Source organism: Cebidichthys violaceus, unplaced genomic scaffold (genome assembly GCF_023349555.1).
Source record: "Cebidichthys violaceus isolate CVI_PGR_0920_01 unplaced genomic scaffold, fCebVio1.0.p SCAF_8, whole genome shotgun sequence".
NCBI lineage: Eukaryota > Metazoa > Chordata > Actinopteri > Perciformes > Stichaeidae > Cebidichthys > Cebidichthys violaceus.
Genome location: NW_027176964.1, coordinates 12414428 through 12442113, shown reverse-complemented (window position 1 = coordinate 12442113; position 27686 = coordinate 12414428). Strand labels below are relative to the sequence as shown.

The following is a 27686-nucleotide window of genomic DNA, read 5'->3' as shown; positions in this document are numbered from 1 at the left end:
ATCCATTGTTTTCAAGAAGCATTGCTTATACAAATACAAAAATAAAGCACACCTAGGATAACTTTATGAAATGTTGTGTGAGTTTTTTTTGTTAGTTTTTTTAATATTGGGTAACTTACTTGATTACTCCTTGCTGTGCAATTGCTGTGTAGGAGAGCTTGGATAGTGTGTCCATAACCTGGTAAAAGATTTTTGAATGGCTCAGAGAGATACAGGCACAAAGAGAGAGCGGAAGAGGGCCATGCTATGCTAGTATCATGTCATCAGGAGTTATTGTAAAAAATACATCTCAAATGTATCTCTTTATACATCACTGTTATAAGCACTCCAGCAGCAACACACTAGCAACCAACTAGCATTAGAAACATTTGTAACACCACAGCAACTATTTCGAATCCATCTGCTGAACCACCTTGCAATAACTATCTTAACAGGTAGCAACCTTGCTGCATCTAATTTCATCTCTCTACGAGTACTATCTGATAAAGGCATAAAATAACGAGTCAAAAATGTGCATCATTGATGGAGCTGAGGCCCAGGCGACGTAGCAGAGCGACGGCTAGCAGCTAACGACCTGATACAGCACCCACCTGTCACTCAAAGTGGCCGTGCTCTCAATTATGCAGAACTTTAAGCCTTAATATAATCTTAAACGGGTGAGTTATATAAAAAGTCATCCCCCTTGCAGTTGTCATGGAACAGAGATATTAGCTATAGAGACCAAAAACATTATTTGTGCCAGGCTGTAAACATGTAAGATGCTGTAAAGATGGGCATTTTGACAAGTGGGGTCTATGGGGATCGACTCTGTTCACAGCAGTTTTTGTCATTTCCGCATTGGTTTCCTTTCTCAGCATTGGAGAAATTGGTGTTTGTAGCCCATGTTGTGTTGTATCCTAATGTGATTTATTGTCTTTTTCTCTTATAATACAAGTACAATCTGGTTGGCAAAACTTTATTATTATTATTTATATTAGTTATATAATTTGCATTATTTACATTATTACCATTATATCATTATTATGCCAATAAATATAATTGAAATGAGACGGACAGCAGACAGAGAGGCAGGGAAAGACACACATGGTCTGCAGGAAATGGTCATGCTTGCTCAAACTCAAACTCTTGCATCTTACTGTTATGTGTGTGTGTGTGTGTGTGTGTGTGTGTGTGTGTGTGTGTGTGTGTGTGTGTGTGTGTGTGTGTGTGTGTGTGTGTGTGTGTGTGTGTGTATGGTTATGTGTGTGGTGGTGGGGGTGTTTGTGTATGAGATAGAAGTGAGAAGTCTGATCAGCAGATCTGTACCGGAACAAGGCTACTACATTACTACTACACTAACAAACCAATATGCTGAAACCTCTACATGCTGCTTCTATCGCCAATATGAAATATTATCAAAATTACAATTTCCTCACTTTCGTTAAAATATGACTTATCATTTCTCATTACTGACCATAGAAATGAACCACAAGATGTTGGGACATACAGTATTGAAAGCTTTTATTGTGTGTGTTATGTGAACTAATTTCATAGCTCTATCTCCAAATTATGCCCAGACAAACTTAGTCATTTCTTTAGTTGGCATGAAGAAGTTCCAAGAAGCAATGCTGCAAATGACTTTTTTCTGGTGAATGGGGTTAACTATAACAGTCTGTCTATCTGCAGTCATCTCCTCTTCCTGTGTGAATGATGGCTGTGGCTTTGGCTAAACCCAGGTGTGTTTGTGACTTGAAAAAATTTTGTAGTATGAGAGACCAGCTTTAAAAAAGAAATGCTCTGCATCTTCACTAGTTTTTCATGATAGTCAGAACTTTCCTGCAACAAAACAAAAAAAATCTGCCTTTTAAGTGAGATGATTTCATTTATTTGAAATGTGGTGTTATGTACTTTTTAAGCCCTAATATTTACTTGTGTATAATTTTTCCACAACTACCTGAAATACACCCTGGTCCTAAAGGTCTCACAAATTACATGATTTGATTTCTGTGGCATTTTTGCAAAAGGAAGAACTTGGTCTTAAAAACAAGTTGTTCTCAAACCTGAAGTGTAAACAGGCCACACTTGTATCAAAGTGTATCTTAAATCCCCAGAGCACCATGAAAAAAATTTAAGTAAAGTTGAAACATCATGCAATGAATCAAATGTGTATGCCTGATGGTTATGTTTTGGCTAAATTATACAAGTAGTACTCACACATATTAACAATAAACTATAGGTAAATCTCAAAGGGTCTCATTTAAGCGCAAATTGAAGGTGTTTGTTCAATCGGTACAAAAACTGAGCAATATTTAGTGAGCTTCAGAGGATATTTGGATTTTATTACTTTCAGACAGCCAGGATATCTGTTTCCCCCTTTTTCCAGTCTTTAATCTAAACTAAGCTCATCGCCCCTCTGCCAGTAGCTTCATATTGAATGTACAGGCATGAGAGTGGTATCACTCTTTTCATCTTACACAAAAGAGCTATTAACCGTATTTACCAAACATGTATCTCTTTCTTTAAGAAGAAAACAAAAAAAACAGCCATTCAACGTAAAATTGAATTCTCTATTCACATAAGCAAACATTTGGCTTTTATAGTCAAGGTTGACATGTTATGTTGAGGAAAGAAATAAACATTCCAGGCTGCTGCATGCAGTCAGCGTGGCCGTTAGTGTACTACTGTAAGCCAGTAGTAATTTAGCAGAGGAATGTAGGTTAGAGAGCTCTCATTAGATATTCAGTGGACTAATGCTCAGTCTACGGGCAGAGTTGGCACACCTCAACCCGGGTGGATTAGACTGGCTGAGATTTGAGATGTTCTCTTTTGGATGTTTTCTGGAAAATAGGGAAGAGATTGAGGATTTCTTGTTCGGCTGTACAACCCTTCCTGGAGGCGATCCAACCCAATCGCCGAACCTGCAGACACCCGTATTTTTTTAACTAAAAACAAGTTATGATGCGACATGATCTTCCCCCTCCGGAAGCTTGATGGACAACTCTTGAACATGACTGCGATTATGCAGCCCAGCTTGTATGTACTGTACATATTTACAGGCAGCACCTCCCATGCGGGATTATCAGCAGCCAGATTAACTGGAAGCTTCTGTAGAGCACAACACACTGAACTGAAAGAAAGGAGTCTGTGTGGTGAAACTGCACGCAAAGCTAAATATGCAAGCCCTCACACTTATAGAGAGCACCAATGACCCCTTCTCTGCACCAAATCAAGCATTTTAATTATGTATAATATGCCTGACTAAAGGACTCCTACCCCTTTTGCCTCTATTATTATTATTATTATTTTAATTAAAAATTTGCTAACATATACCTGGAGTTCTCAAACCACCTGCGATAGTGTATAAATGATTAAAAATAGATGACAAAATAATGACATTTATAAGAAGAAAATATAGTACATAAGGGTTTGTAGTTCACCCAGGTGAAGCTTTTTGTAATGATAATAACACTTCTACAGACTTAATGTTCTCTATTTTAGATGTAATAAATAAAGTGTATCACTGCATAGATCTCTTTTAATAGATGTACTGAATTAATAATGATATTCAGTGCAGATTAATACAAAGAAACTACATTCATACTATATTTCCCCATAGATAACCCAGAGATGCTCAGGCAGCTCATACAGCTCCGAGGCACAGTTATGCACCGAATGCACTGAACCGAGGAAATGAGGCAATAAGGCTGGTTCAGAGTGAGTGTGCTTTCTTCAGTTAAATCAGGCTTCTCTGCTGCGAGAGTCCACTGAGTAGCTAGGAGGAGCGCACTACAAACCCACTGACCTGGTAACACTGTTTACACTCACTGAAACCAGCTCCCACAATAACGCGTCAATAAAATGGAGTCGACCGAGCCCATCAGAAGAGCATCAGAAAAAAATGGAAGACCGGGCGATGGGTGGAAACACATTGAAACTCACAGACATGCACACACCATGCTTCCATTTGTCTACAATGTTCAGATGTAGATTGCAAATGATGACAGGTCACTTGTTAAAATTAATTGTAGTAAAAAATGTCATTAAATATTTTCAAGATTTTTTTTCTCAATGAAAAGTACTTTCCTTAACAGTTGTTTTTGTATCACTACAGAATAACTGCAGCTGCAGAACCAGGATTTGATGTAATATGATAAGAAATTGTTTCTTTTGATGTATCCGAGTAGTTTTTTCACACAGCCTTATATTTTCAGACACCATTATGTGATTTATGCAAGAAGAGTTTTGACAATACAATGATAATTTGCTAGTTTGCAAACTATAACACAATTTTCTTATTGTTTCTAACTAAAACATCTGAAAAATGTAGAAAAACTGTAAAATGAACTATTTATTAGGCAGACAGCCAATGTGCTCACTCAAACTCATTTCCCTGTAAAACAGCTTGTAAAAGTCAAGTGTTGAAAAGCTTGAATACTTTCATTAATCATTGCAAGGGAAAGAGAACAGAAAAGAACAGAACAGAAGATATATGTGAATTGTTGAAGAATATCACCATACGTGAAAACATGGATGAGGGTGTTACCTTTCCAAAGTCTCGAACATCAAAGAGGTCGAAGGCTTCAAATAAGTCATTTTTCTTCATCCCAAACACCTCATAGCAGGAAGTCAGGAATGTACGAATGTTCTTCAAGCACAGGAACTGCAAAGGGCAGAAATTGACACATCATTTAGTATCCCTTGTCTCTGTATAACACTTACTGAAATATGGGCCTTCTTCTATTTGCTAGAATCATCTTAAAATATCCATTGGATTGTTCATGACTCTAGGAATAACTTCGATGGGTCAGTCCCTCCAAACCATGACAAATGAGTAAAGAAAAAACGTATTTTAGTTGTACCTAGCCATGCAGATGGTTTTAGTTTTTTTACAAACTCCATTTTTTTCTTTTTGCTGTTAATGATAATGTGAGGCACCTGAAACAGATGCAAAGTAAAAAAAAGAAATCTCATGATTTCTCGATGTTCACCACATTGCAATAATACTTTGTATAGTTGACATTTCTTCACAGAAACAGTTGTATGTACAGAGTATTCTTTCCATAGAAAGAGTCCCTTTAAACTGCTGAACTGTTGATCGCATGGATTAACCAGAGTAACAGCGCCATTGTTTCTGGAAAGAGATATTGCTGTTTAATGTTTTAAATATGTTTAATGCCTTCAGCATCACAAATCAGCATAAACCTTACGTGCCTCACTTACGTGTCTCATGTCATTTGAAAGAACCAACCATTTAAGTCTGTTTAACCTTATTAAACCGACATCAACACTATAATGCGGGGACAGAGAACTTGAAGCTGCCTTATTAAAAGTGAAGGTGAACAACACACAGCAAACTGAAAGTGAAAACATAACGTTTCACAGTGCAAAATTAAACCACAAAACATGTGCTCTTTCGGTGTCACTTCCTAATAGGATCTGTGTCTCTGTGGGAAGTATGGAGTAAAAGAACAATCATAAAGAAAATGTGCTTATGGCTATGGGTTCAAGCGAGGGCCACTGAAAATCCATCTGCACAAATGCTTCTGGAAAAAAAAAAAAAACAGTAAATCATTCAAACAGTAAACAACTGCACCGACATCATTTTCCCTTTTGCACATTGTTAAGTGATGACTAAACAAGAGTCCGAGTTGATTCTTGAGACTAGATAGGCTCCTTTTTATCACAGCAGCTCATCGTGGAGACGCCTGTAATCACTCCACCGCCCCCCTGGGGCCTTGTGTGTCTGCAGAGGAAGTGCATGAACATGATGGCTTTGCACCACTCCTGATTACAGTCACAGCCCCTGGTACATATTCACTTTCTACTTTGAGAATAATCACAGCACCCTTGGCTTTACAGATACAGATACACACACACACACACACACACACACACACACACACACACACACAATAAAAGTGCAGGTCTTCCTTGGCACGGTATGTTTATTATAATAACAAAAGCAGAGATGACATTGAGGGCCAAATTATTTATAATTTATACATATGAATTTTACTGTCACACTCCATGTTTTGCATTTGCACTATGGCCAAACATAAGATATAAATAGCACTTCTGGGCACATTTTCACTACAGTGCACTGCACTCTCTGCTCTCGTCCATTACCTTGATGCCCATGTTTTTCTTTCCAAGATCGTAGGTCAGCAGGGCACAAAGAAAGGGCCATTTAAAATCTGGAGCCCACTGACACACATGCCTTTCTCGAACATATTCAGACGGCCTACAGCTGCAGGCTTTGGCTATTCCTTGTTCGCCACATTATGCCCTGGTTTTGCTTTTACTAGCAAGAAGATAAAAGAGTGGATGTGCACTGACGGAGCGCATACACAGCAATGCAGTTTATAAGCACAATCAAATACCCTACTCAGGAACTGGCTGTTATTTATTACAGAAGCAAAGATTTTCGAAGGACAATGGGTCAGTTTGGCTAGATGTCTCAATTTATTTATGGCAGTTTGTGGATGGTAAAATCAAAAACAGTTTCTTTGCTTAAATCATTTTCAGGAAATCTGTGGTGATGCAGCATTTCAAATAAATGTCTAAACAACAACTGAAACTATTTTGTATCTAATCTCTCAAAAACTAATCATGTGAAGTCCACTCAAGTTTTGGGTGTGTGTGCTTCATATGATGGTCTTTTTTACTAATGGGTCCTTTGACCTTATTAAGACGCCAAGATGTTGGAGAGTGGTCAGAGTCTGTCTCGATGATACGTGTGTCATATGTATCATTTAAGAAGACCTGATGAAGATCTAATTACCTGCAACGTTGCCTGAATGTCGTTGCACAGGAAGTCTTGTTCTGATAGTATATTAGTGAGTTGAATTAAGGAGATATATTCCTTCAAACATCCGTTTCAATTCAGTAAAATATGTTTTTTGTAACCACATTAAGATTCAGTTTGTTTTATTAAACCTATTTTCAATTACTGAGACAAAATAGAGATAGACATCGTTTTGAGTTTGTGTTAATAAGTGTAAGAACTCACAAAGTCTCCTAATAGTTAACTACACATGGCTTCAAACTCAGATGCAAGCAAACTATGAGCTGCTGCACACATAAAAGTTCCCGAACAAATGGGTGGATCAAAGCCAGGATTTTATCAGGCCTCTCCTGTGACAGAAGGAAGAATTATGGGTAACGAGAAGTCAAGCTTTGGATCATCCCCTTTGGGTTTTACAGGCTAAGGGACATATAGTGCTACCTCAGTAAATCAAAAGAGCTTGAAGTAAGATTTTAAAAAAGGACATATAAACATAGAAAAGGGTACCCAATGTGTCACTTTGGACTTTGGTCAGATTGGAAATGATCAAAAAGCTTTCCTTTATGCTGAAAATCCTCACTATTTTGACAGAGTGGCCTGAAGGGAAAACTCACCTCACCACATCAAACTTTTAAGAACCCTTGAATAAGGCTTATTTATGCAGTTATGTGCTGTTGCCTGCAGGTGTATCGACAAATCTAAAAATGATAGATTTTACTTTTTTTAAATGTTGGTGTGTTTACAGACCGTATGTGGAATTGCTTCTTTTCTTATCACCTACTCATTTCTTCTCTCTTGTGTTGCCTATACTTCATACACAACTAATTTACAGTCAGCGTTTAAAAGCATTAGTGACATTGATACGGTTTATTCCACTCACCGGGCTAAATTGTTTCTGGAGCGCCTAATTGTAAAGTGAAAATGACTTTAAATTGACATCTAACACACACTCTAACACCGTTTGCTATTACGGCATGCTCTTACATCCCATTAATGTCTGGCGACCCTAATTTGGATTCCACAGCAGTTTTGCAGTTCCTCTGTCTGCACACGTTACGACCATAAGTTTGTTTCGAGAGCTGCGCAGAAACGATCAGTCTACCTGTGACATCTGCGGCCTGAGATTGATCTCCTTCAGGTTGATCGTGTGAGGTTTCAAGTTGTTCAGCAGTTGGCAAAGCAGCACCCCGTCCCGCAGGGTTTGCGCCAGGTCGAACACCTTCGCAGTGTCCGCTGTCACCCGGTGGTTGGCGGGCAGCACGTTGCAGCTGATCAGCCACATCGCACATTGCCTCCAGTACTCCATTGTTGTCGGTTGAGAGCGGTGATAAACAGCGCGTTAATGCCGAATTGAACAACTTTGTCCCTCTTTTAAGCCTGCGCACGGCATGATAGCTGCGCTCAGCGCCGTCCGCTCGTCTCTCCAAACTCCAGCATCGCCTCTGGAGGACGCGGAGAGCTGCAGCAGTTTAAGAGCGCTGCATGTGGTGGGCTGCCGTGAAACCCTCTCCGGCTGTGTGAACTTCCCGCTTCCTTCTTCTGTGATATTTCCACAGAGGTGGTCGTAGAAGAAATGTTGTATTTCCCCCTACTTCTGAAATGAGTCGTCAGTGAAACAAGCCCTGTCAAACCCGGTCTTTGTGAAACTTCCAATGTTTTTTTAGACATGACAGACGGTGTTTAATCAACGCAGATTATTTCCACGTTTGATATTTATGCAAATATGAACCTGATTTCAAGGTTAAAATGTGCATCTCTTGATACAGTTTAAAAACTTCATGCACGAAGCTCCTCCAGCTCTTGGCAGCAATTAAAACATTTCACATTGTTGTATTGATGTTGGTTTCATTGTATTTATGGGGCTCAAACTAATGGTTATTTCATTGCCAGTTAATCTGTAGATTATTGTGTCAATTATTTCTGAATGATTGTTCTATAAACTCTAAAAATGCATAGTAATATAAAAAAGATAAAATCATCAAATCAGTAGTTGACAATTTGCTTGATAAATGACTTGATCAGCAGATTATTAAAATTGTTGGCAGATAGTGTTTTGGTGGTTGACTTAAAAGACTAAAGACTCACACATCATTTTATTCTGTAAAAAACTCTCTGTGTTACATAGTAATCCTTTCCCGCACACTCCCACTCTCAGCTGACATTCCATGTGGATTATAAACAGCTTTGACAGGTGACTATGAGTTCTCTGTGGTGTGTACATGTGTTTCTATAAGTTAGATAGTAAAGAATCAAGGGATCTAACAGGGACAGGGAGAAGAACATCCTCATTGCATGGGATTTACTATAGATCACTGTCATTAAGCCCATGACATAAACACAGGAAGGAAGCTGGGGAATCCCATCTTGTTTTACACTGAGTGAGGGAGCCAGATGTTTCCTCCAACTCTGAGCCCCCCTTGCAGGTAAATCTGGCCATAGGGAAAATACCTTCTAAAGCAACTCAACAAATTGAGTGAAATATATTTAAAGTTACTCTCATCAAAAAAATTGAATAAATAAAATGATTAAAATAATGAAAATGTACAAAGAAAAAAAAGACTGCTTGCTTTTCCATGACAATTTTATAAGGTAAAATATGGCAATGGTTTACAGACCAAGCGGCTAAAGAAATCTATAAAGCAGGTTTAAGACAAGGCCATTTTATTGCTTAATCACACTGTCCTTCCTATTTTGAAGACGGAGAGAAGGTCTAGTTACTTTAATGAACATCATTATTAAGTTTTGTGCAAATATTTTTCTCATATTCCTAAATCAATGTAGACCGACACTATTGCTCAGAGAATGTGAAGAAGTCCCCAGGGGACGCTGAGCCATAGCCAAGAAAAATATTTTAAAAAAATAATGAATTAAGAAAATAGATTCTAAAGTGATGAATTAAAATATAAATCGATGTGGAATTTGTTCAGTTTAATTAAATTAGTCACGATTTAAACTCCACACTTGATACATATAGTGTTAAACAATGGTGATCTATAGTAGCCTATTTATTATTAACAATAATAACAACATTATAGTTATTGCTATTATTAGTACTACTAGTAGTAGTAGTAGCAGTAATAGTATATAGTAGTAGTAATATTATCGTTATTATTATTTTGCCTCGCGCGTCTCGTCTATAAACTTCCGGAAGAAAAAAAAGCGAAGCGAGCACGACACCGGAAATGGAGCCCCAAAAAAGAAACTGAACCGTCAAAACATAAACAGAGCAGTCAACCTTGTGCGAACGCAGTTAGCTCGCTTTATAGACTGTCTTTTACAAAAAAAGCTTTATGCACGCACTCCTAATGTCGTGTATTTACGGTCAAAGAATTCCTAGCCGAGGCACTTAAGTTAGCTCAATTGCTAAGTAGTCAGGTGGAGAAAATAAATCTGCAATAAAGATCAGGACCAAACTAAGAAGTACGCCTCGTCGGGCCTTCGAGTAGAGGTAACGCAAGCTATGCTAGTTAGCCACTACACGCAATGTTAGCTGCTTGTTCGCTTTATGACCATCTGTTTGGTTGTTCAGCAGGAAGATTTAGTTTAAATATTGGTTAGCCCACCCCAGGCTAGTTAGCATTAGCTGACGTTGACAACAGTGTCGGGTAGTCGAGCACTGAAGAGGACAATGCACTGTTAAGCATCACAAAGCAAAATACGGCAGTAGTCGGGCCTGTGAACCCGCTACCAAGCGAGTACGTTTGTTTATGTCACAACAGATAGCGCGAGACAGGCAGTAAAATTAGCCTGGCTGCTCGTGTGGACAGGTATATTGTGCCTCGCGGCACACAGTGCGGCGTCGGTAGTTGACAACAGTTCAGCGAGTGGAAGCAATGGTGTCGTAGATGCACACACGTTTTCTGTTGCCTTTATTTGAGCCCTTGTTATTTTTGCTGAATAAACAACCTCAATATTGTTTCTATTCATAGGTCGACGCAGGACAACGGAGACATAATGTCTGGGACTGACGGGAAATCCACTGCGCTTAACGGTAAATGAATCAGTGCATGAAAATAACTGACTATTTATACTGGACCATAACTGTGCGAGCGAGCATGCTCAGCATACAGTTAACCAGAGGACATGTTTTGTTTTACCAGGTGGTTCTGAAGAAAAAGAACCAGAAGAAGACCAACACAAGGAGACAGATGCCTCTGGAAGCAAAGAGGGACAAACACAGTCTTCTTCTCAAGATGGTAACCCCATTCATTTCTTAAGAATTGTATGCTGCTAACTTTGATATGGTGGAAATAATGCTACAATATGTATGTTAATTTATGTTCATATTTAAAGCGACATATATTTACTGCAAGGAACTAGTGCTACAGTTTACAGTAGCAGTTGTACACCTTTTTGTTGGATCTCCCAGTGAGATAGCACTGTCTAAACATCCTCCATGGCTCTGGCTTACCTTACTTCTGTAGCTCCCAAAGACACAGGAGAGGCATCTGGAGACAAGCCAATGCCCGATGTGGATGGAGAGATGGGAGAAAACAGAGAGGGAGAGGAGGAGGAAGACACGGACAGCATGGATGGCAGCGGTCTTTACTCCCTGACGGAGGACGGTGAACGAGAGAGTGAGGGAGGCAGACGGGAGAGGGCAAAGGATAAAGATGGTGGGAAACGGGCCGCTAGAAAGAGGAATAGACCTGGCGGCGGCACCAATCACTCTACCAGCTCAGACGAGGATGACGACGAGGACGACGACGAAGAAGAACAGAAAGATGATGATGATGATGAAGACGACGATGAGGCTATGGAGGCCTGGCTTGGAGCAGAGCTCTGTGACCTGCGTGGCCCTGTATGGCGGGCGATACCCTCGCTGCGCTCGAGGGAGATCGGCCGGGACTCGCACCAGTTTGTGAGGCGTGTGTGTGGAGCCCGTGGCCTCGTGCAGAGGCTGGAGCTCCAGGGCCGACTGGAGAGGCACACGGGCTGCGTCAACACGTTGCACTTCAACCCCTCGGGCACCCGCCTGGCTTCGGGCAGCGACGACCTGCGAGTGGTGATCTGGGACTGGGCTGTCCGCCGTGCTGAGCTGGAGTTTGACAGTGGCCACAAGAGCAATGTCTTTCAGGTAAGAGAAAACAAAAAAAAATCCTTGATTTAACAATGAGGGTTAGTGATTACTTCATGTTTATCTCTAGCAAATGATAGACACAGATTGTAATGACTGAGTGAGTGGCTAATCAAAGTGACTATTGTGGTCAGAGACTTCTTCTCTTCTCCCTGCCCTTGGTCTACATAGGCAAAGTTCCTGCCTCACAGTGGAGACTCCACCTTGGCCATGTGCGCTCGAGATGGTCAGATCCGAGTGGCCGAGCTCTCTGCCACACAGCGCTGCAAGAACACCAAACGGGTCGCACAGCACAAAGGGGCGGCACACAAGGTGAGTGTCTGTGTACTGTAGGTGTGAATGGAAGTGTTGAACTCACTATAATTTGGGGGTCAAAGGTTACCGTAAACTCACAAAACATGTTTTTTGGCCATAACTCAGGATGATATCATATGCTAATTATGACAATTTCCCACAAATGTCTGGCATTTGTGGGAAATGGCATGCAATCGCTATGTGGTAATTCTAGTTTCTACTTGTTTTTGTTCCAGCTGGCCCTTGAGCCTGATTCCCCCTGCTCCTTTCTGTCTGCTGGAGAGGATGCTGTGGTGTTTGGTATTGACCTTCGTCTGGACCGTCCTGCTAAGTGAGTGATAGTATTATTAAAGTTTACCAAGTTCAAATTCAGTCACCTCTGGAATTGGATTTTAACTCAACTGACTGCTTTGTGCAATATGTGAGCACAGTATCATGAACTACGACACGATAAACAAGTATTGATACAACTCTGTCCTTTTTAGGCAGTTGTTTGTGGTGTTGTTGCGCAAATATCCTGTCTTTCATCTTTTTAATACATTCCTCTTTGCCAGTTTTCCTGTGTTTGCCATAAGCCGTAATTATTTTTTAAAACATTCCCCCTTTCCAGAGATAATATTCCTGTTTTTCTGTCTTCTTTTTTTAAATTTGTGTGGCAGTAAACTGGTGGTTGTAAAGGAAGGTGATAAAAAAGTGGGGCTGTACACCATCTTTGTCAACCCAGCAAAGACCCACCAGTTTGCTGTGGGCGGTAGAGACCAGTATGTGAGGTATGAGACTCAAGTTGTGGTTCTAATGCTGATTATTTCACTATTAATGCAAAATGGCATCCAATGGAAATAGTATAGAAATATTTGAAATTGTTGCTTACTGTCTCTTGGATGTTACTTCTGAATTCCTTTATTCTTTGCTCACTTCTTCATCTCCTCACCCTCTTTAGGATCTATGACCAGAGGAAGATCAATGAGAATGACAACAATGGTGTGCTGAAAAAGTTTTGTCCTTCACATCTGGTATCCAGTGAGTCCAAAACCAACATAACCTGCCTCGTGTACAGTCACGATGGCACAGGTAAACAATAAGCTCAAAGTACTAAAAACATGACATTTACAGTTCCCTATCATGAGCACAGTGGAAATAAAGACATGGAACATCTTGTATGCATTGTGTATGGAAATAACTGAATACCCCATAGCATGATTTCATTTCCTTGCAATCTCCTTTCCCATTCATCTTTGAATTCATTTTGATTATCCTTCCCTAATTTCTCCTTCCGTTATGAACATCTTTTAGAAATATTGAAAGGTCTGAATCCTGCATGCTTGTTTCAATGTCTTAAAACGCCCAAACTTTTGCCCTTGTTAGCCTTCCTGATGCAATCACAATGCAATATCAGGGACACTCAAACTGAATGGGGTCTATTCTAAAAAGCATGCATGTGCTCTCATCTTTGCAGAACACCAGTCAGGTCAGATTTAGAGCCAATTACAGGAATTTACTTATGTCCAATAAAAATCAATTTTTCTGAGATCAACAATTTAGCTGAACTTGTCTGAATGAAGCTCAGACCACCTTCTGCCTTGATGGCATTAAAGGGAATTAACAAAAGACTGTTTGACCTTCTTTTTGTCTGCAGAGCTCCTGGTCAGTTACAATGATGAGGACATCTACCTGTTTGACTCCAACCACAGTGATGGGGCGGACTATCGCAGGAGATACAAGGGACACCGCAATAATGCAACAGGTGTTCTATTTAGTTCCCAACAATTTATTACAAAATGTAATCCATGGAGTCCTTTTTTTCTTAAAGTATACAGCTGCAGAGAGATTCTGGTTATCACACAGACGGACACTGTATCATCCTCCCTCATCTTCACTTCTCTCTCTCTCTCACAGTGAAGGGGGTGAACTTCTACGGGCCGTGCAGTGAGTTTGTGGTCAGCGGCAGTGACTGCGGACACATCTACCTGTGGGACAAGTACTCAGCTCGCATTGTCCAATTTATGGAGGGAGACAGGGGAGGAGTGGTGAGTCAAAGGATGACATATATTTGTTGGGTTCAAAGATGACTTAGGATAGGCTGTAAAAAAGTGAACTAGTGCTTCTGTAATCTCTTTGTCTTAGTGTTGATTACTCAGTATTTGTATTCCGTTCCAAATTCCAGCAAAATGCTATTTTTGATAAAATACACTTTCACTGTGTACTGGTTGTATTTTCTTTCACAGTAGAGTTAGCTTTTTGCTCTTGAGACATCTGTCTTAACAATATTCTTTTTAAAACTTTTAAGCCATCTTCATTTTGTCATCTCACTAATTTTCTCTACCCTCGACAACTACAGGTGAACTGTTTGGAGCCACACCCCAATCTTCCAGGTATGGCCACCAGTGGGCTGGACCACGACATCAAACTGTGGGCCCCTACAGCTGAAAGCCCCACAGGACTCAAGGGCCTAAAAGAGGTATTCTATTCTGCTCTATTATCTCCGCCAGGAGGTTCATGCGATTGGTCTGTTGTGGGTTGCGTGCTCCTGTTTGGCAAATTCACACCCGTTTGTTGTGTTGGTCAAGGTGATGAAGAAAAACAAGCGGGAGCGCGATGAAGACAGTGTGCGCCACGGTGACCAGTACGACACCCAGCTGCTGTGGTTCCTGATGAGACACATGAGGAACAGACGGCCTCAGAGGGTGAGCTCTCCAACTCTCTAACAAACGGGCATTTGTTCATTATGTTTTTGGGTGTGGAGTTGAAAAGAAGTGAGCATCTACCAGACAGGTAGTAACACAATATATATATAGTTTGTGCCTCTGCTTTGATTTTTCTTTCTTTTTTTCTTGGTTTTGCGAGTCCCCCAGTTTTATGGAAAGGTAATACTATATTGCTGGAGTCCCCCTTGTAGGATGCAGTTAGTATTACTCTTGGAATACACTGGTAATTTAGCACTAAAAATGTACAGTGCAATTTGTAACAAAGGATCGGGTTGGCAAGATGTTTCCATATTATTTCAGCCAAAAAGAGTCTCATTCTAACTTTTCTGTGTCCTCTTCTGTGTCTCGATGCAGGCCCGTCGTGAGGGTGCAGACACAGACACAGACGAGTCCTGGAGCTCTCCAGATTCCTCTGATGAAGAGGAAGGAGGTCCAGACCACGTCCAGTGCATGTCCTCCTGAGCAACACACACACACACACTTAGACATGCATACAAACATACATGCATACTATTATTGCCCTTGAATTGAGGCACACTGGCACACTCAAACACTGACGAGCCACAGACTTGTTTTTCTTTTCTTTTTACACACATACAAAGTCACAGATACAAACACACTAAATTAAACATACATTTGAAGCAGAGTGACAGAGCTTAACGCCTGGTTTTACAGCAGTTGTGAGTGTGCAAATGACGACTACAGACACACTTCCAGAATCCCGATTTTTGAGAATTGTACAAAGAGGTTTAGTGAGCTCTTACATCCCTATAAACCACTCGGAGAGTCCCTGCTTGTGCATACATTATCTATATGCTCTGTCTAGCCCCAGAACAATGTAGTGTGTGTGTGTGTGTGTGTGTGTGTGTGTGTGTGTGTGTGTGTGTGTGTGTGTGTGTGTGTGTGTGTGTGTGTGTGTGTGTGTGTGTGTGTGTGTGTGTGTGTGTGTCAACAAGCACCTCCTCTGTAGGCACCCTGTAGGGAGCTGTACCCCCCCACCCTCCCTTAGTGACACACCTCTTGAGCTCTCTGTGCTGATGCGTTTCAGCAGGGATCAAGGGCTGAGAATCATACCATCAATCCATCCCCTAAATGTGACTTCCTTAAAGATCTGAACCAGTAGAGGGACACCCCAGTGTGTGTGTGTCCCCTCCCCCGACTGAATCGCCCCTGCCTCATACTGATTACTTGCCCCGAGCTTGTGCAGCTAGTTGCATTTTTTTCACACGCTTTCTCTCCAAGGACTACTAAACCCCTACATGCTGCATCACCCGACATGCTACTCCCTCCCCTCCTCTCTCCATCACCCTCCCCCTCACTACTGAGTGCACTTTGAATCAGGGACGCTTTAGTTTGAGACACAGACAAAATGTGCACTGAGTGTGTGACTTTGGGGGGGGGGGGGGGGGGGGGGGGGGCTGTTGTATCCTTCACTGGAGACCCCACAGTGGACTTTAGTTTATTCTTCTAGATTATTTTTTTGAGTGGGGAGATATTTTGCACTAAAATGTTTTGTTTGATTGAGGAAGAGTTTTCTTTTGCTTCCACCAGCCTTTGCTCCCCCTCCTCCTTCCTCTTCTTCCTCCCTGACTCTCCATCTCTGACAGGAAATCTTGGATGGTGTTCAGCATGTGCATAGGATAGTGATTGATGTGGGGCTCTGTTGGGTCATTTTAAAGAGCCAGAACAGACCTGGATCAAATCCCAAGTTAAACAATTGCCTGTGTGCTAATTGAGGTTGGAGTAATAACCACGTGGTTCCTGAAAATGCCTCTGCGATGCTAACGGTCTCTAATCAGTTGCTGAATGACGTCTTTCAAACAAACATTTGAACACGACAACTCAATAGAGGACTGGGGGGGAGGGGGAGGGTGCGGCAGGGTCAATATGCTCGCCAGTCATTTGTGTGAGAGCGATAAAGTCCAGCTTTTCTCATTTTCTATGAGAACTCTAGTTAGTTGAATTTATATGTACATATATAAATATATATTAAAAGTGTAAAAACAAAATCAACTTTAGCAAATGCTGTTTGACTTCAAAAAAGAAAAAAAAAAAAGATGTCAAAACATTTGATTGGTATTGATGCAGAGGTTTATATTCTATATGAGGACAAAGTACTTTTAAAATCCAGAGAAAAAAAAGAGTCGACTTGAGGCACCATTTTTCTTCAGTTTTTCCTTTCCGTAAATGACATCCTTCTGTTATGAGCAGAACAGCTGTCGAGTATTAAAGTTATGATTCTCTTGTTCAAGAAAAAAAAAAAAAAATCAAGACAGTTTCCTTTCTAGATATTCATCCATCATTTGAGACAGTTGTATCCAGATTTTCCCACTGGCTATTTTTGGCATCTTGTATACATAAGGCGTTTGATGAACAATTTTTTTTGTCCACCACGGCCTAATATTACATTCTACCAGTTAAGTTGGAAATGTGTACGATTCGTGCAATAAACAAAAAGACAGTGCTCTTGATGTCATTTCATGGTCTCATTCTGTGTCGTAACGTACCGTATTGATTTTATTTATTGAATGCCATAAGAGCTCCTATTCTTTATCTGTGGAGACTTTAGCAGAATTCCAGAAACATTCACAGTTGACAGCTCACACTAACGGTGATAATTCAAGTTATTGATATTCTTTGCCAATGTTACATGATTTCATACTGCATTACAAAAAAGAGATTTAAAAATCAAAGTCTAAATTGACTTCAAGCCCCAAAAACACTGGAACCTACATTTCCCATAATGCAACTCAGTATTGTCCCTGTGTAGTTAAAGCGCATGTGATACAATTACAGTATACCCCAAATGTTAACATCTCAGGACTACCATTAGGACTTTTCTGTCAGATGGATTGTTGCGATGTCGCCGGTATAACTTCCGTAAATAGACACATTTTTGCTTTACAATTAATTTGGTCTGTTAGATATGTTATCGTGTAAAACATATGCAACAAATCAAAAAAAAAAAAAACTTGTATGGCAGGACTTTTGGAAAAAAACAGGTGTAAACAAATTAATGATTGTTTAATTTAATTTAGCAACTTCTGGTACAGTGCATGCTGGCTTACTGGGACATTTGAATAAATTTGGGCCTTAAGGCCATTAGTAGCACCTGTGCTGCTCCGACAAAGATAAGTCAGGTGTGTGGAGGAAAAGACTTGTATTCTTCAAGCAGACACCTTCCTTCCAGCTGTTTCCAACCAGGGACTCCTTAAGTAACTCTTGCATTCCATTTCTGGAAGCTGAAGATCATTTAGGACCGGCTTGTTTTAGCCAAGAAGTGAAAAAAAACAACCTGCAAAATGATCTTAACATGATGTTTTTATTCAACAGGTGTCTGAGTGGGAATTTAAACTCAATACTTGTTGGCAGATTCCCCACACTTGTTACCAGTCACACAAAAAAAATCTCCATCCTTAATCTGACATGAAAGAGCCTTATTTCACATGAACAAAAACCGACAAACACAAATAGTTGACATGTACAAACAGTGGTGTCTGATCTGTAAATCTGACTGTGGTGTATTTTCTAGTTGGCGAACCTGAACTGACGTGCACAGATAACAGTAAACGAGTTCTCCAGGCTGGTGTTTAGAACAAAACCAGTGGTAAAAAAATATATTTCCAGAACACATTTCAGACACCTGTGAAACTAAAGAGAACACAGCATCTTTCTCATCACTGACATCTCACTCCTCACACCAAATGCAAAATGCTTTGAAATCACACAATAAGCAATTCCATAAGACAGCCGATGAAGTGGAAGCCAAAAGAACATCATTTAGAACTGATGCAGCGCAACTAGCCCTTTACAACTCATCCCAATTCATGAAAGTAAAATATGATTACCTGATATGGCCTCCTTGTAATACAAATAAAGCAAATATCTTTTGGAACGAGTTGCTTATCTATACAGTGAGCTAGTTTAATTCTCTCAAACACAGGAGGAAACAGTTTCCAACCTGTTACAGTCCATCAGTTGGGCAGGAAGCCGTCGCCTCATGCGTGGAGACGTGATCTAGCTTATCAGATACAATCCGCAATGACATCGTGCAGACATAAATATTAAAAGAGGCACTAGCATGGGCTTTCACTTGTTGCCTCAGTTATGCTAATGTAACACACATCACAATAAGAATCTGTTATTCCTTGTACTCCAGAAACTGCTGCAATCTTTTCCGGTGCTCTGCAGACATCTGAACAGCACTGAGGATTTAAAAAATAAAATTAAAAAAATACATTAAAAAAATTACTATACGCATGATTATTCTTTTTAGGATTTGGAAAAAAGTCAAATGTAATGACAGGCCTTACTTTAAGTGATTTCCAAAAGTCGTCGTTATCCTGTAGATGGCAGTCTTGAGAGTGGCCCTGAGAGCAAAGCGCAGTGTTTTGTGAGTGGAGTCTCCCATGCTGCTGGACGACCTGACGGGCTTACTGGAGGCATGAGGCAGCTTGAAGTGTCGATCTACTGCCTGAAAACAAGGACAGGAAACAACTGCCATGAGTGATCCTGTGTCTGTGTCACTATGTACAGCATCTGTAAAACTCATGTTTCCCAGGTAGCTTTGCTTCTCGTTAAACAGTCTTTTACAATCAAAAACACTTCAGAGCACTTTGGGCTAGGAAATTTGATACGATTTTTTGTTTTATCATTGTTGCTGCACCCATGTGTGCTCTCAGGGTGGCTGCGGTAACAGCTTACCTCTTGTAAGACCAGCATGCAACCGAGAATGCTGGGTAATGTAGTCTGTACAACGCCAAACTGGTCTTCTGAGAAGGAGGCTTGAACAAGGTAGGACAGCCCTGGAGGAGGATATTAGAGGACATAATAATGTACATGTTGTATTAACAAGGACGGGTCACATCCATATTAAATGAAAATCAAGTCCATCATCTCTTCCCACCTTCTAAAGCCCAGATGTGAGCCTGGCTGTCTGCAAACAGAGCTTGACTGGAAGCTTCTGGAAGCTGTAAGAGACAATGTTAACTTGAACGAGCTTTCTACTGAACAGACAAATGCATCTTTACAGTAGACTGATGAATCAGGAAGTGGTTAGATTGGACAGGTTCTAATGAGACCACATCACAACATGCATGTGTGATCAACGGAAGATACGTGAGCTTCAGGAAGCAAAGCAGACTAACCAAACTCTACAAATAGGAAATAGTGCAACACAAGTGTAATATCTGGTGGTGATAAGCTCATCAGTACCGAACACTACTGATATAATAAGGACATGATTTCTGAACATTTGATTGGTACAAACACTGGTTTATAGTACTCAAGTGACCTGCAAGACAAGTAGGTTACGCAACTCCTTAAAACAAGCTTTTAAAGTAATTAGTAAGGTTGTATCGTAACAGCTAGGTGAATGGAAAAGAGCTACATTAGTAATGTGTGCAGAATTGAGCCCAGAACCAGGAGGTAAATTAGTGATGCTTGGAGGGTGAGGTTGTTAGGTTTAGTAAAACTAAATGAAAGTCTACAGTGTCAGATGAAAGCATGCAGGGAGCCCCTCAGTGTCTGAAGAAGACAGCATGTTCATGCCACACAGCCTTACCTTGTTAAACAAATACATTATCAGCACGCGTTTCGCCAAGAAACTTTTAACCTGAATGGGACAAGTAAGTATAAAGTTGTTTTGCTTTCAAAACTAAACAACAAAATGGAATACAAATGTAGAAATGATGGCTTTATAGACTTAACAGAGGTCTAAACAACGATGACAAAGATGGACGAACGCTCCATCAGAACAAAGGCAGATAGTGTGACTGTTACATTGTGAAGCAGAGGTAATCCTCAGTAACCGGGCTACAAGGAGGTTCTTAATTGTTCTTAATTAAGTTGACACTCCTTCTGTCTTATCGCTCTGCCGGCACAGAGGGGATTGACAGCCAATCACTGCATACAGCAGACATGAGTGTCGGATTGTTGGTTTTGGAAAGTTAAAAAAAAAAAAAATCAGACAAGACGAACTCCGAACTACTGTTTGCCCAATGTTAATAAATGTTAAGTATGAAGAGCCATAAACACATTAGTATATCCATTGTATATTGAAGTACCTGTTCTTTTCTGTTCTGAAGGAACTGAGCCAGGCGACTTGGTTTGGACGGCTCCTGCTTGGGACTGGGAACTGAGGCAGGGGATGAGGGGGGACTGCCATTGACCTGTGAATCTGCACAGAGAGACGCCAAGTAAAGACGTGGGAACAAGCAAAAAAAAGCTCACATCTACTAATCATCCATCTTCTACTCAACTTATGTAATGATACCCTGACCTATAAGTCAACATCATGCCATACCAGACGTTCCAAAACCTCTGTTCAGTCATTTAAGGTGAATAAATACACAATATAGAAAAGGTACAAAATACACCTCAAAACTGAGTCAACATTAGTTTCACAGCGATAACGAAACAGATCAAACGAGGTTGAACTCGTCATTTACCGGATAAAATTGGACCTTTAAGTGTCCGTTTGATCTGAGCCTCCTCTCACCTGTGGAGGTGGACCAGAGCTTTGGGGCTCTCCTCATGATGTGTGGGCTTTGCACCGTGCCAAACCACGGCAAGCATTGGTCCATAGGAGCAGTGAGCCGGCGCAGGGCGGGAGAAGCAAACGGGCTGTCCAGGTCAGGAGTGAATGGTGCCGTCAGAGGGCTCTGGGGGGGGCCGACAATGGAGCGTGCAAAGACAGAAGCGGGAGTCTTCAACAGTAAAGTCGGCCTCGGGCTCATCAGATCTTCTGGGCATGAGGTTACTTTAAGAAAGAAACAAATGAAATGATGAAGGGAACTGGGCATAAATAACTACATTTATTCATGTTTTATAGCGACATACTTGATGTCTCAGATGAGGTCTTCCTGTCACTCCCAGTAGACAGTGATTTGGCCCTGCCATTGGTTGCTACAGTGTCATGGTAGGCTAAGAGTCTCTGGGTCAGATCAGCCAGCAGAGACAGACACTCCTGAGTGATGGCGTTCCAGTTGTGAGGATGGCCACCTGGGAAAGACGAGAATGAAAAGATCAATACATGTTTGCTTTTGTTGTAAGCTAATTATGTAATAAATACAATCTGATTAATGCAGAGTGTATTTTTTTTCTTCCAAATAGTCAATCAGTAACCACTCAAGCAAGGACCACTTGTCTGTGTAGACAACAAGACAGACCTGGTTGACTCAGACCGAAGACCTCACAGCGTCTTGATGGGGAGTGTTGAGACAGCAGAGCCAAGTCCTGCAGAGCTAGGAACTAAACATTTTGGAAATGACAAGTTACAACAACCATATGCGATTAGAAGTGAGCACAAAGAGGAGGAAAATCAAGTACGTTATCTACCTTCAATATCATTGGCTGCTTGTCCGTTAGAACTTTAGGAAGACACTGATGGGCATCCTCAGTAAAGGACGACTGCACAGGAAAACTGTACACCTGCAGATAACCGGAAATACAATAGATGACATATTATCTTCAAAGTCCACTCCTCAAGTGTACATTTAATTGAACGTGTGAGATGAGCTCTGGTCTGGTGCTTTGCAGATACTTGGGAACTCAAAGCAATGACAACATTGCCCCCTAGTGTCTCTAAATAATTAAAATGCAAACGGAAGTCATCTCTTCAACACAACACTGTACTTTTAATTAAGCCAATTACAGCCACAAACTGTCAATAAGATGTGATTGTCAGAATTGGACCACGTCCATGCAATTGTATGGTGGTCACCATGGCCAGCTGGCACTGGTGGTAATCTTTAGCCTTTGGATGGGCTCAAGTCTGGTAAATAAAATGTTGATCGACAGAAAACCAGAACTTCTTACAAGATAAGAGAACCGGAGAGGGAAGTGTGTGGAAACAGCAGCACTGTGAGACCGTTGGTTTTTCAATATTAGGGATTTTTATACATTTTGTCTGTTATTGATTCACATACCTCAGTGACAAATATCCTAAAAAGCAGCAGTGTGATGTGCCATGTGAAGAGAAGGAAGCTGGCACTGATCCACTGGTGGTAGAGCAGGGAGAGGTCCAGCAGTCCAGCTACGCTGTCCAGAGGGTGGACAGAGCTGGAGGTGGAGATCACAGACATGAATCATTTTGTTTGTACAGATTGTAAAGCCACTTGAGCCAATTTGTGATATTGGGCTACACAAATAAAATTGATTTTATATATATATATATATATATATATATATATATATATATATATATATATATATATATATATAAACATAATCCATACTGACCTGTTCAAATGAAGATTCAGTGTTTTACAAATCCATGCCTTTGGAATATATCCTGTTAATAATAAAATGAAATATTTTGTCCATCATCTCAAACAACTTTGTGCGGCAAATAAAAAACAGAGTTCAGCTACAATATATAAATATATACTTTATTCATCCCCAGGGGGAAATATGTATGCTACAGCAGCAAGGATATACTTCTGCAAACGAAGTAACAGAGTAAATCAAAATATTAAGTATTAATAGATGCACAATATATCCACTAAAGTAACAGAGAAGAACATATTAAATATAAGAATATAGGAAGATAAAATAACAAAAATGCACAGTACCGTATATACAATGAAATAGTGAATAAGTATGTCTATAAAAAGAAGTTTTAACTCCTACAGCACTCCTAGAGCTCTGTGTTATTGTTTCATCTGTAGACAGAGATCACTTACCCAAAAAGAAATACACAACAATGTAGTTCCTGACAGAGTAAAGTGCTTGAGCGGCGCTGCACTTCACCACCAAAGGTAGGGATCCTTTAAAGCGAAGGTATTTGTATTGCTGGGGGGGGGGGACAACAACAGTGGGTTAACATCAACGTTCATCATCCACCATTTAAAAGAGGTGCCAGTTATTGTATTGTTCTTAAGTTTGGGCGAGCCTGTGTAACAGGTGATAACAGGGCTCACACCACTGTCACTGTGCATGTTGATCTAATGAAAACAAATGTGTCTTCAACGACCACTGATATATTTTTTGATTGAGTGATTACAACTCACAATTGGCACAACCCCATACCTGAACCGTGTGAAAAGAGACGTAGTTCATGTTGTAGATCACGCCAAGCAGACTGTGAGAGAACCCAACAAAGGCTCCAGCCAGCAGAAGGAAGAGGTGATATTCATTCAGACACATCTGAGGGGAACCGTCAGTGCTAAAAAACAAATTGAGGAAATTAGACTGAGGATGAAGCACGGAAGGCTCAACATGATGAGTTGTACGTGACAGCTGCTTACCCATCACCCTGTGTGCAAGGGTATCCGATTGTCTCATATCTGCCCCCGATAGTGACAGCACAACACCAGGCCACGATTATTCCCATGATGCAGTGGGCCAGGGAGTTGACAAACTGACGAGGGTGGAGCAGCTGACCCAACAGGGCGATTTTTGAGCATGCAATAGTTGGGATGACTGAAGAGAAACAGAAAAAACAACCAGTTACAACCAAAGGCTAGCACATGTCACCTGATGAGATCAGGTGACTGACTTGGCCATTGAAGGATATTCCATTCCTTTGCCATAAGAAACTCTTGGGTTGTTTTTACAGCATGTTTTAGGTCGTTATCCATCTGCAATGTGAGGCGCCATCCAATCAGTTTAGTATCATTAGTCTTAATCTGAAGAGATAGTTCAGCCCTAAACACCTCAGAACTCATCCTGCTGCTTCTATCAGCTGTGACATCATCAATGAACACCGGTGACCCTGTTCCATTGGCAGCCATACATGCCCATCCAAAGCACTGCCTCCATCATGTTAAACAGATGATGTGGTTTGCTTTGGATCATGAGCCGTTCCTTTCCTTCTCCACACTTCCATCATTCTGGTACAAGTTCATCTTGGTTTCATCTGGCCAAAGAATCTTGTTCTGTAACTGGTCAGGCTGTCAGATGTTTTCTGTTAAAGTCTAATGAGGCCTTCCTGTTCTTCAGTGTCACCAAGTGGTTTGCACCTTGTTGTTAACCTTCTGTAATTATATTCATGAAAGCGTCTCTTGATAGTGACTTTAACAATGGAACGCCTACCTCCTCCAGAGTGTTCTTGACTTCAGTAGATGTTATGAAGGGCTTATTCTTCACCACGGTACACCAATGTTTTTAACCTAATAATGGCCTCCTTCACTTGCATTGACACCCTTTTGGTCCGCATGCTGAGAGTTCCAAGGACCAACTACCAACTGGAAATGTAACATTTTTAATCCTATTGTCGGCATCATTTGTCATGAAATAGTGACAGAACAGGCCACATCTGGCCATGAAACCATTTGTCGGACAATTGTCCAATTACTTTTGAGCCTCTGAAAATGTGGGTGGCTGTAATTCCTAAACAGTCATTGTGATTGTTTTGTTTTAGACATTGAATTAAAGCTGAAAGTCTACACTTCAACCACACATTGACTGATTAGTTTCAAATCCATTGGGGTTGTGTAAATAAGCAAAATTAGAAAAATTGTGTCACAGTCCAAATCCTTATGGCCCTGACTATACATCATACATAATATGATGCATCATCACACACATACATAAACTCTGAACTGATGAAATGCATCTTTGCTCTGATAAACTGAACTCCTACTAAACCAGAGACTGGAGGACCTTGTCAATCAAGGAAATATGAAATATACATTTGCAGTTATCTGCCACCCACCTGTATAATACTCCAGGTTCAGGAACCCCACCATGATGACCACTCCACACAGCAGGATCAATGAGAAGATGGCACTTGCACATGTTAAGAAGGACAGGCATTCTGCATGTAGGAAACAGTCCACAGTGAGATTCACACAACTTCAGATTGATGAGGAGTCAAATCGCACAATGACCGTGGTGACTGACCGGATATTGTCTGGATGGGGTGGAGCAGACTGAACCTGCTGAGGATTACAAAAACCACCGTGATGGGCAGCAACAACAGGACAGCCCAAGCAATACTGGCCACCGCTCTCCAGCAAATCACCTGAAAAGAGAAGTCAGTCATTATTAAATACATAAATCATTGGTCCATCTTTACAAAGCAGTGGCTAAACAGACAACATATTCTGCTTTGTAGTTGTCAATATGTTATAAAAAGTTATAATAGGCGATTCCAAAAGGCCTCTCGATATTTTTGTAGACCTTTGATCTCTTTTCTCTTTAAAACCCTATTCTAACATTGTCTACCCCCAAGACCCGAGATGTAAACCTGGGTGATATGAAACGCAGTAATAGTTTAATCTGTAAGAAGTTTAAACAATACTTAGTTGGTAATGTTCACCACTCCACCATGAGGGAAAAAAATATTTGAGTTAAAAGTTCCTGTTTCTGAAAATGTAAACAAACAAAAGGCCCAGATTTTAAGTAATGTTTAACCAGTAAGTGCATTTTACATCCAGTTTAATACTTAAGTGATGGGCAACTTTAATTATTTTCTGACATTTAACAGGATTAAACGATTACTTGACTAATCAAGAAAATATTAGGCAGAGTGTCCAAATAAAAGTAATCCTCATCTGCAGCCCCGGGTGGTTTTGTTGTATCCTCTTTATTATCTGTTCTTCTCTTTTAAATCACTTCTTAAAACTATTTTTTACAAATTGGCTTATATGTGATGTCATTGCTTTACGTTATCAATTATTTTGTTTAATCTATTTGTTTATTTTTATCGTATTGATTAGTTTCATCTATTATCCTGTTTTATCTGGGTTTAAATCTTACCTTAGTTTGTCTTGCTTTGTTGGGCCTCACTGTTGAGCTTTCTGTTTTATTGCTTTGTCTGTCAAAGCACTTTGTAAACTCTGTTTTTAAAAGGTGTAATATAAATAAAGCTATTATTCTGAGGTAGAAACTATTGAGCATCTGCATTTTTGTTACATATCTTACATGTTTGAAAATAAAACCAGGCTTGGGTATGATGAAAATGCACCCAGAATTGTTCACTTGTATGATCTTATTAATTGATCATCGTGCTGGGTAACTCGTAAAAGTGGACAAACGGACACCCATTTTTCAGATTTATTCATGCTTCATTTGGCTCATTTCTTTCCAAAACTCTCACCATTATGTCAAAGATTAGTGGGGTAAAAGGCTGTATGAGTACAGGTCTTATACAGCTAACGTTAACGTATTTTTTCCTTGCTCCAGTTTTAAGCTCATATATTGTACATAACTTTTTTTCCTCAGTTGCATATATAGTGTTCTTTAACTAGTTTTGTATTTTTCTGAAAGATATATTAGCTACGCTACCGATGAACTAACGTTAGCATAAACACACAGGCTACTTCAAGTTAGCGCGCTAGCACCCGCAACACGTTTTCTCTTTCATGAAAGGATAATTAAGTTTAAAGACTCACCTTGCGGACAAACCAACAACTTTGCTCTGTAGAAAACATGTTGCTTGGATAAATGGAGAGCCAAACAACGACAATAAGCTCTTCGGCTCTCCTGCTGTCAAACTATTTACCACCGTTTCCCATATCGCGCCACATGCATTCAAAGGACCCTTGAAGGACCCCAATAAAAAGTTGTCCGTGTTCCTGCCTGATGGCAGTATCACATCCACCCGAATTTAGTTTAATTAACTTATTTAGCAACAGAAATATGTATAAATGTCAGTAAGGCAGTTCGGCCAATGCGGGCTTGACTAATCGGAATAAGCTCACAAACAATAGCTTTAAAAAAAAAAAGCTGCTTCAGTTAAATGTTGATCTATAAAGTTAGATTTAGTTACACAAATACTGAAATAACTACATTATCACAGAATCAAATTACACAAGGCACCGAAAAGTCAAAAATAACAATTAAAAAGTATCTCAGCTTTACTTTCTCAATACAGTGTGTGATTAAATATCAGTCAATGAGT

The 27686-nt window shown here is 40.3% G+C and overlaps 3 protein-coding genes across 6 annotated transcripts in view; 1 reads left to right on the top strand and 2 right to left on the bottom strand.

Moving 5' to 3' along the window:
* The window catches only part of LOC137892892 (guanine nucleotide exchange factor VAV3-like), a 43532-nt gene extending 35316 nt beyond the window's left edge, over positions 1 to 8216 (bottom strand). For 2 of the 3 annotated variants that reach the window (XM_068738305.1, XM_068738306.1), the window contains exons 1-3: positions 7866 to 8214; positions 4523 to 4639; positions 120 to 178 (exon numbers count right to left, since the gene is read on the bottom strand). In XM_068738305.1, coding sequence (XP_068594406.1) covers positions 120 to 178; positions 4523 to 4639; positions 7866 to 8069 — 380 coding nt within the window. In that variant the 5' untranslated portion in view covers positions 8070 to 8214. Of the gene's footprint in view, positions 1 to 119; positions 179 to 4522; positions 4640 to 7865 lie in introns of all 3 variants that reach the window. The other variant, XM_068738307.1, reaches the window with a different exon arrangement.
* Positions 8217 to 9960: 1744 nt separating this feature from the next.
* Positions 9961 to 17315, top strand: dcaf8 (DDB1 and CUL4 associated factor 8). The gene is made up of 13 exons (XM_068737587.1): positions 9961 to 10211; positions 10693 to 10754; positions 10864 to 10959; positions 11188 to 11840; positions 12012 to 12152; positions 12371 to 12465; positions 12794 to 12904; positions 13075 to 13205; positions 13771 to 13878; positions 14031 to 14161; positions 14473 to 14592; positions 14702 to 14818; positions 15194 to 17315. Exons 2-13 carry the CDS (start codon positions 10718 to 10720, stop codon positions 15299 to 15301), a joined length of 1848 nt encoding a protein of 615 aa, XP_068593688.1. The 5' UTR covers positions 9961 to 10211; positions 10693 to 10717; the 3' UTR covers positions 15302 to 17315.
* An 827-nt stretch (positions 17316 to 18142) lies between these two features.
* On the bottom strand, positions 18143 to 27304 carry ndc1 (NDC1 transmembrane nucleoporin). 2 transcript variants are annotated; one of them, XM_068737584.1, is made up of 18 exons: positions 27178 to 27304; positions 25685 to 25805; positions 25497 to 25598; positions 24088 to 24262; positions 23870 to 24005; positions 23524 to 23632; positions 23081 to 23132; positions 22768 to 22900; positions 22178 to 22270; positions 22009 to 22090; positions 21680 to 21841; positions 21339 to 21599; positions 20905 to 21017; positions 20403 to 20453; positions 19746 to 19809; positions 19544 to 19644; positions 19153 to 19313; positions 18143 to 19044 (listed from the first exon to the last, which is right to left on the bottom strand). In XM_068737584.1, exons 1-18 carry the CDS (start codon positions 27214 to 27216, stop codon positions 18981 to 18983), a joined length of 2019 nt encoding a protein of 672 aa, XP_068593685.1. In that variant the 5' UTR covers positions 27217 to 27304; the 3' UTR covers positions 18143 to 18980. The 2 variants fall into 2 exon arrangements, with proteins under 2 accessions (XP_068593685.1, XP_068593687.1); XM_068737586.1 differs by lacking the exon at positions 20403 to 20453.
* Positions 27305 to 27686: the final 382 nt, after the last annotated feature.

What these genes read in the sequence shown, in the direction of transcription:
- dcaf8 (XM_068737587.1), top strand. Translation starts at nt 10,718, where the DNA reads ATGTCTGGGACTGACGGGAAATCCACTGCGCTTAACG. An exon ending in ACAAGAGCAATGTCTTTCAG is followed by an intron (nt 11,841 to 12,011) that starts GTAAGAGAAAAC and finishes TGGTCTACATAG; the next exon opens with GCAAAGTTCCTGCCTCACAG. An exon ending in GACTCAAGGGCCTAAAAGAG is followed by an intron (nt 14,593 to 14,701) that starts GTATTCTATTCT and finishes GTGTTGGTCAAG; the next exon opens with GTGATGAAGAAAAACAAGCG.
- ndc1 (XM_068737584.1), bottom strand. Translation starts at nt 27,216, where the DNA reads ATGTTTTCTACAGAGCAAAGTTGTTGGTTTGTCCGCAAG. An exon ending in AGCAGCCAATGATATTGAAG is followed by an intron (nt 22,091 to 22,177) that starts GTAGATAACGTA and finishes CAAAATGTTTAG; the next exon opens with TTCCTAGCTCTGCAGGACTT. An exon ending in TCACATCTGGGCTTTAGAAG is followed by an intron (nt 19,645 to 19,745) that starts GTGGGAAGAGAT and finishes ATCCTCCTCCAG; the next exon opens with GGCTGTCCTACCTTGTTCAA.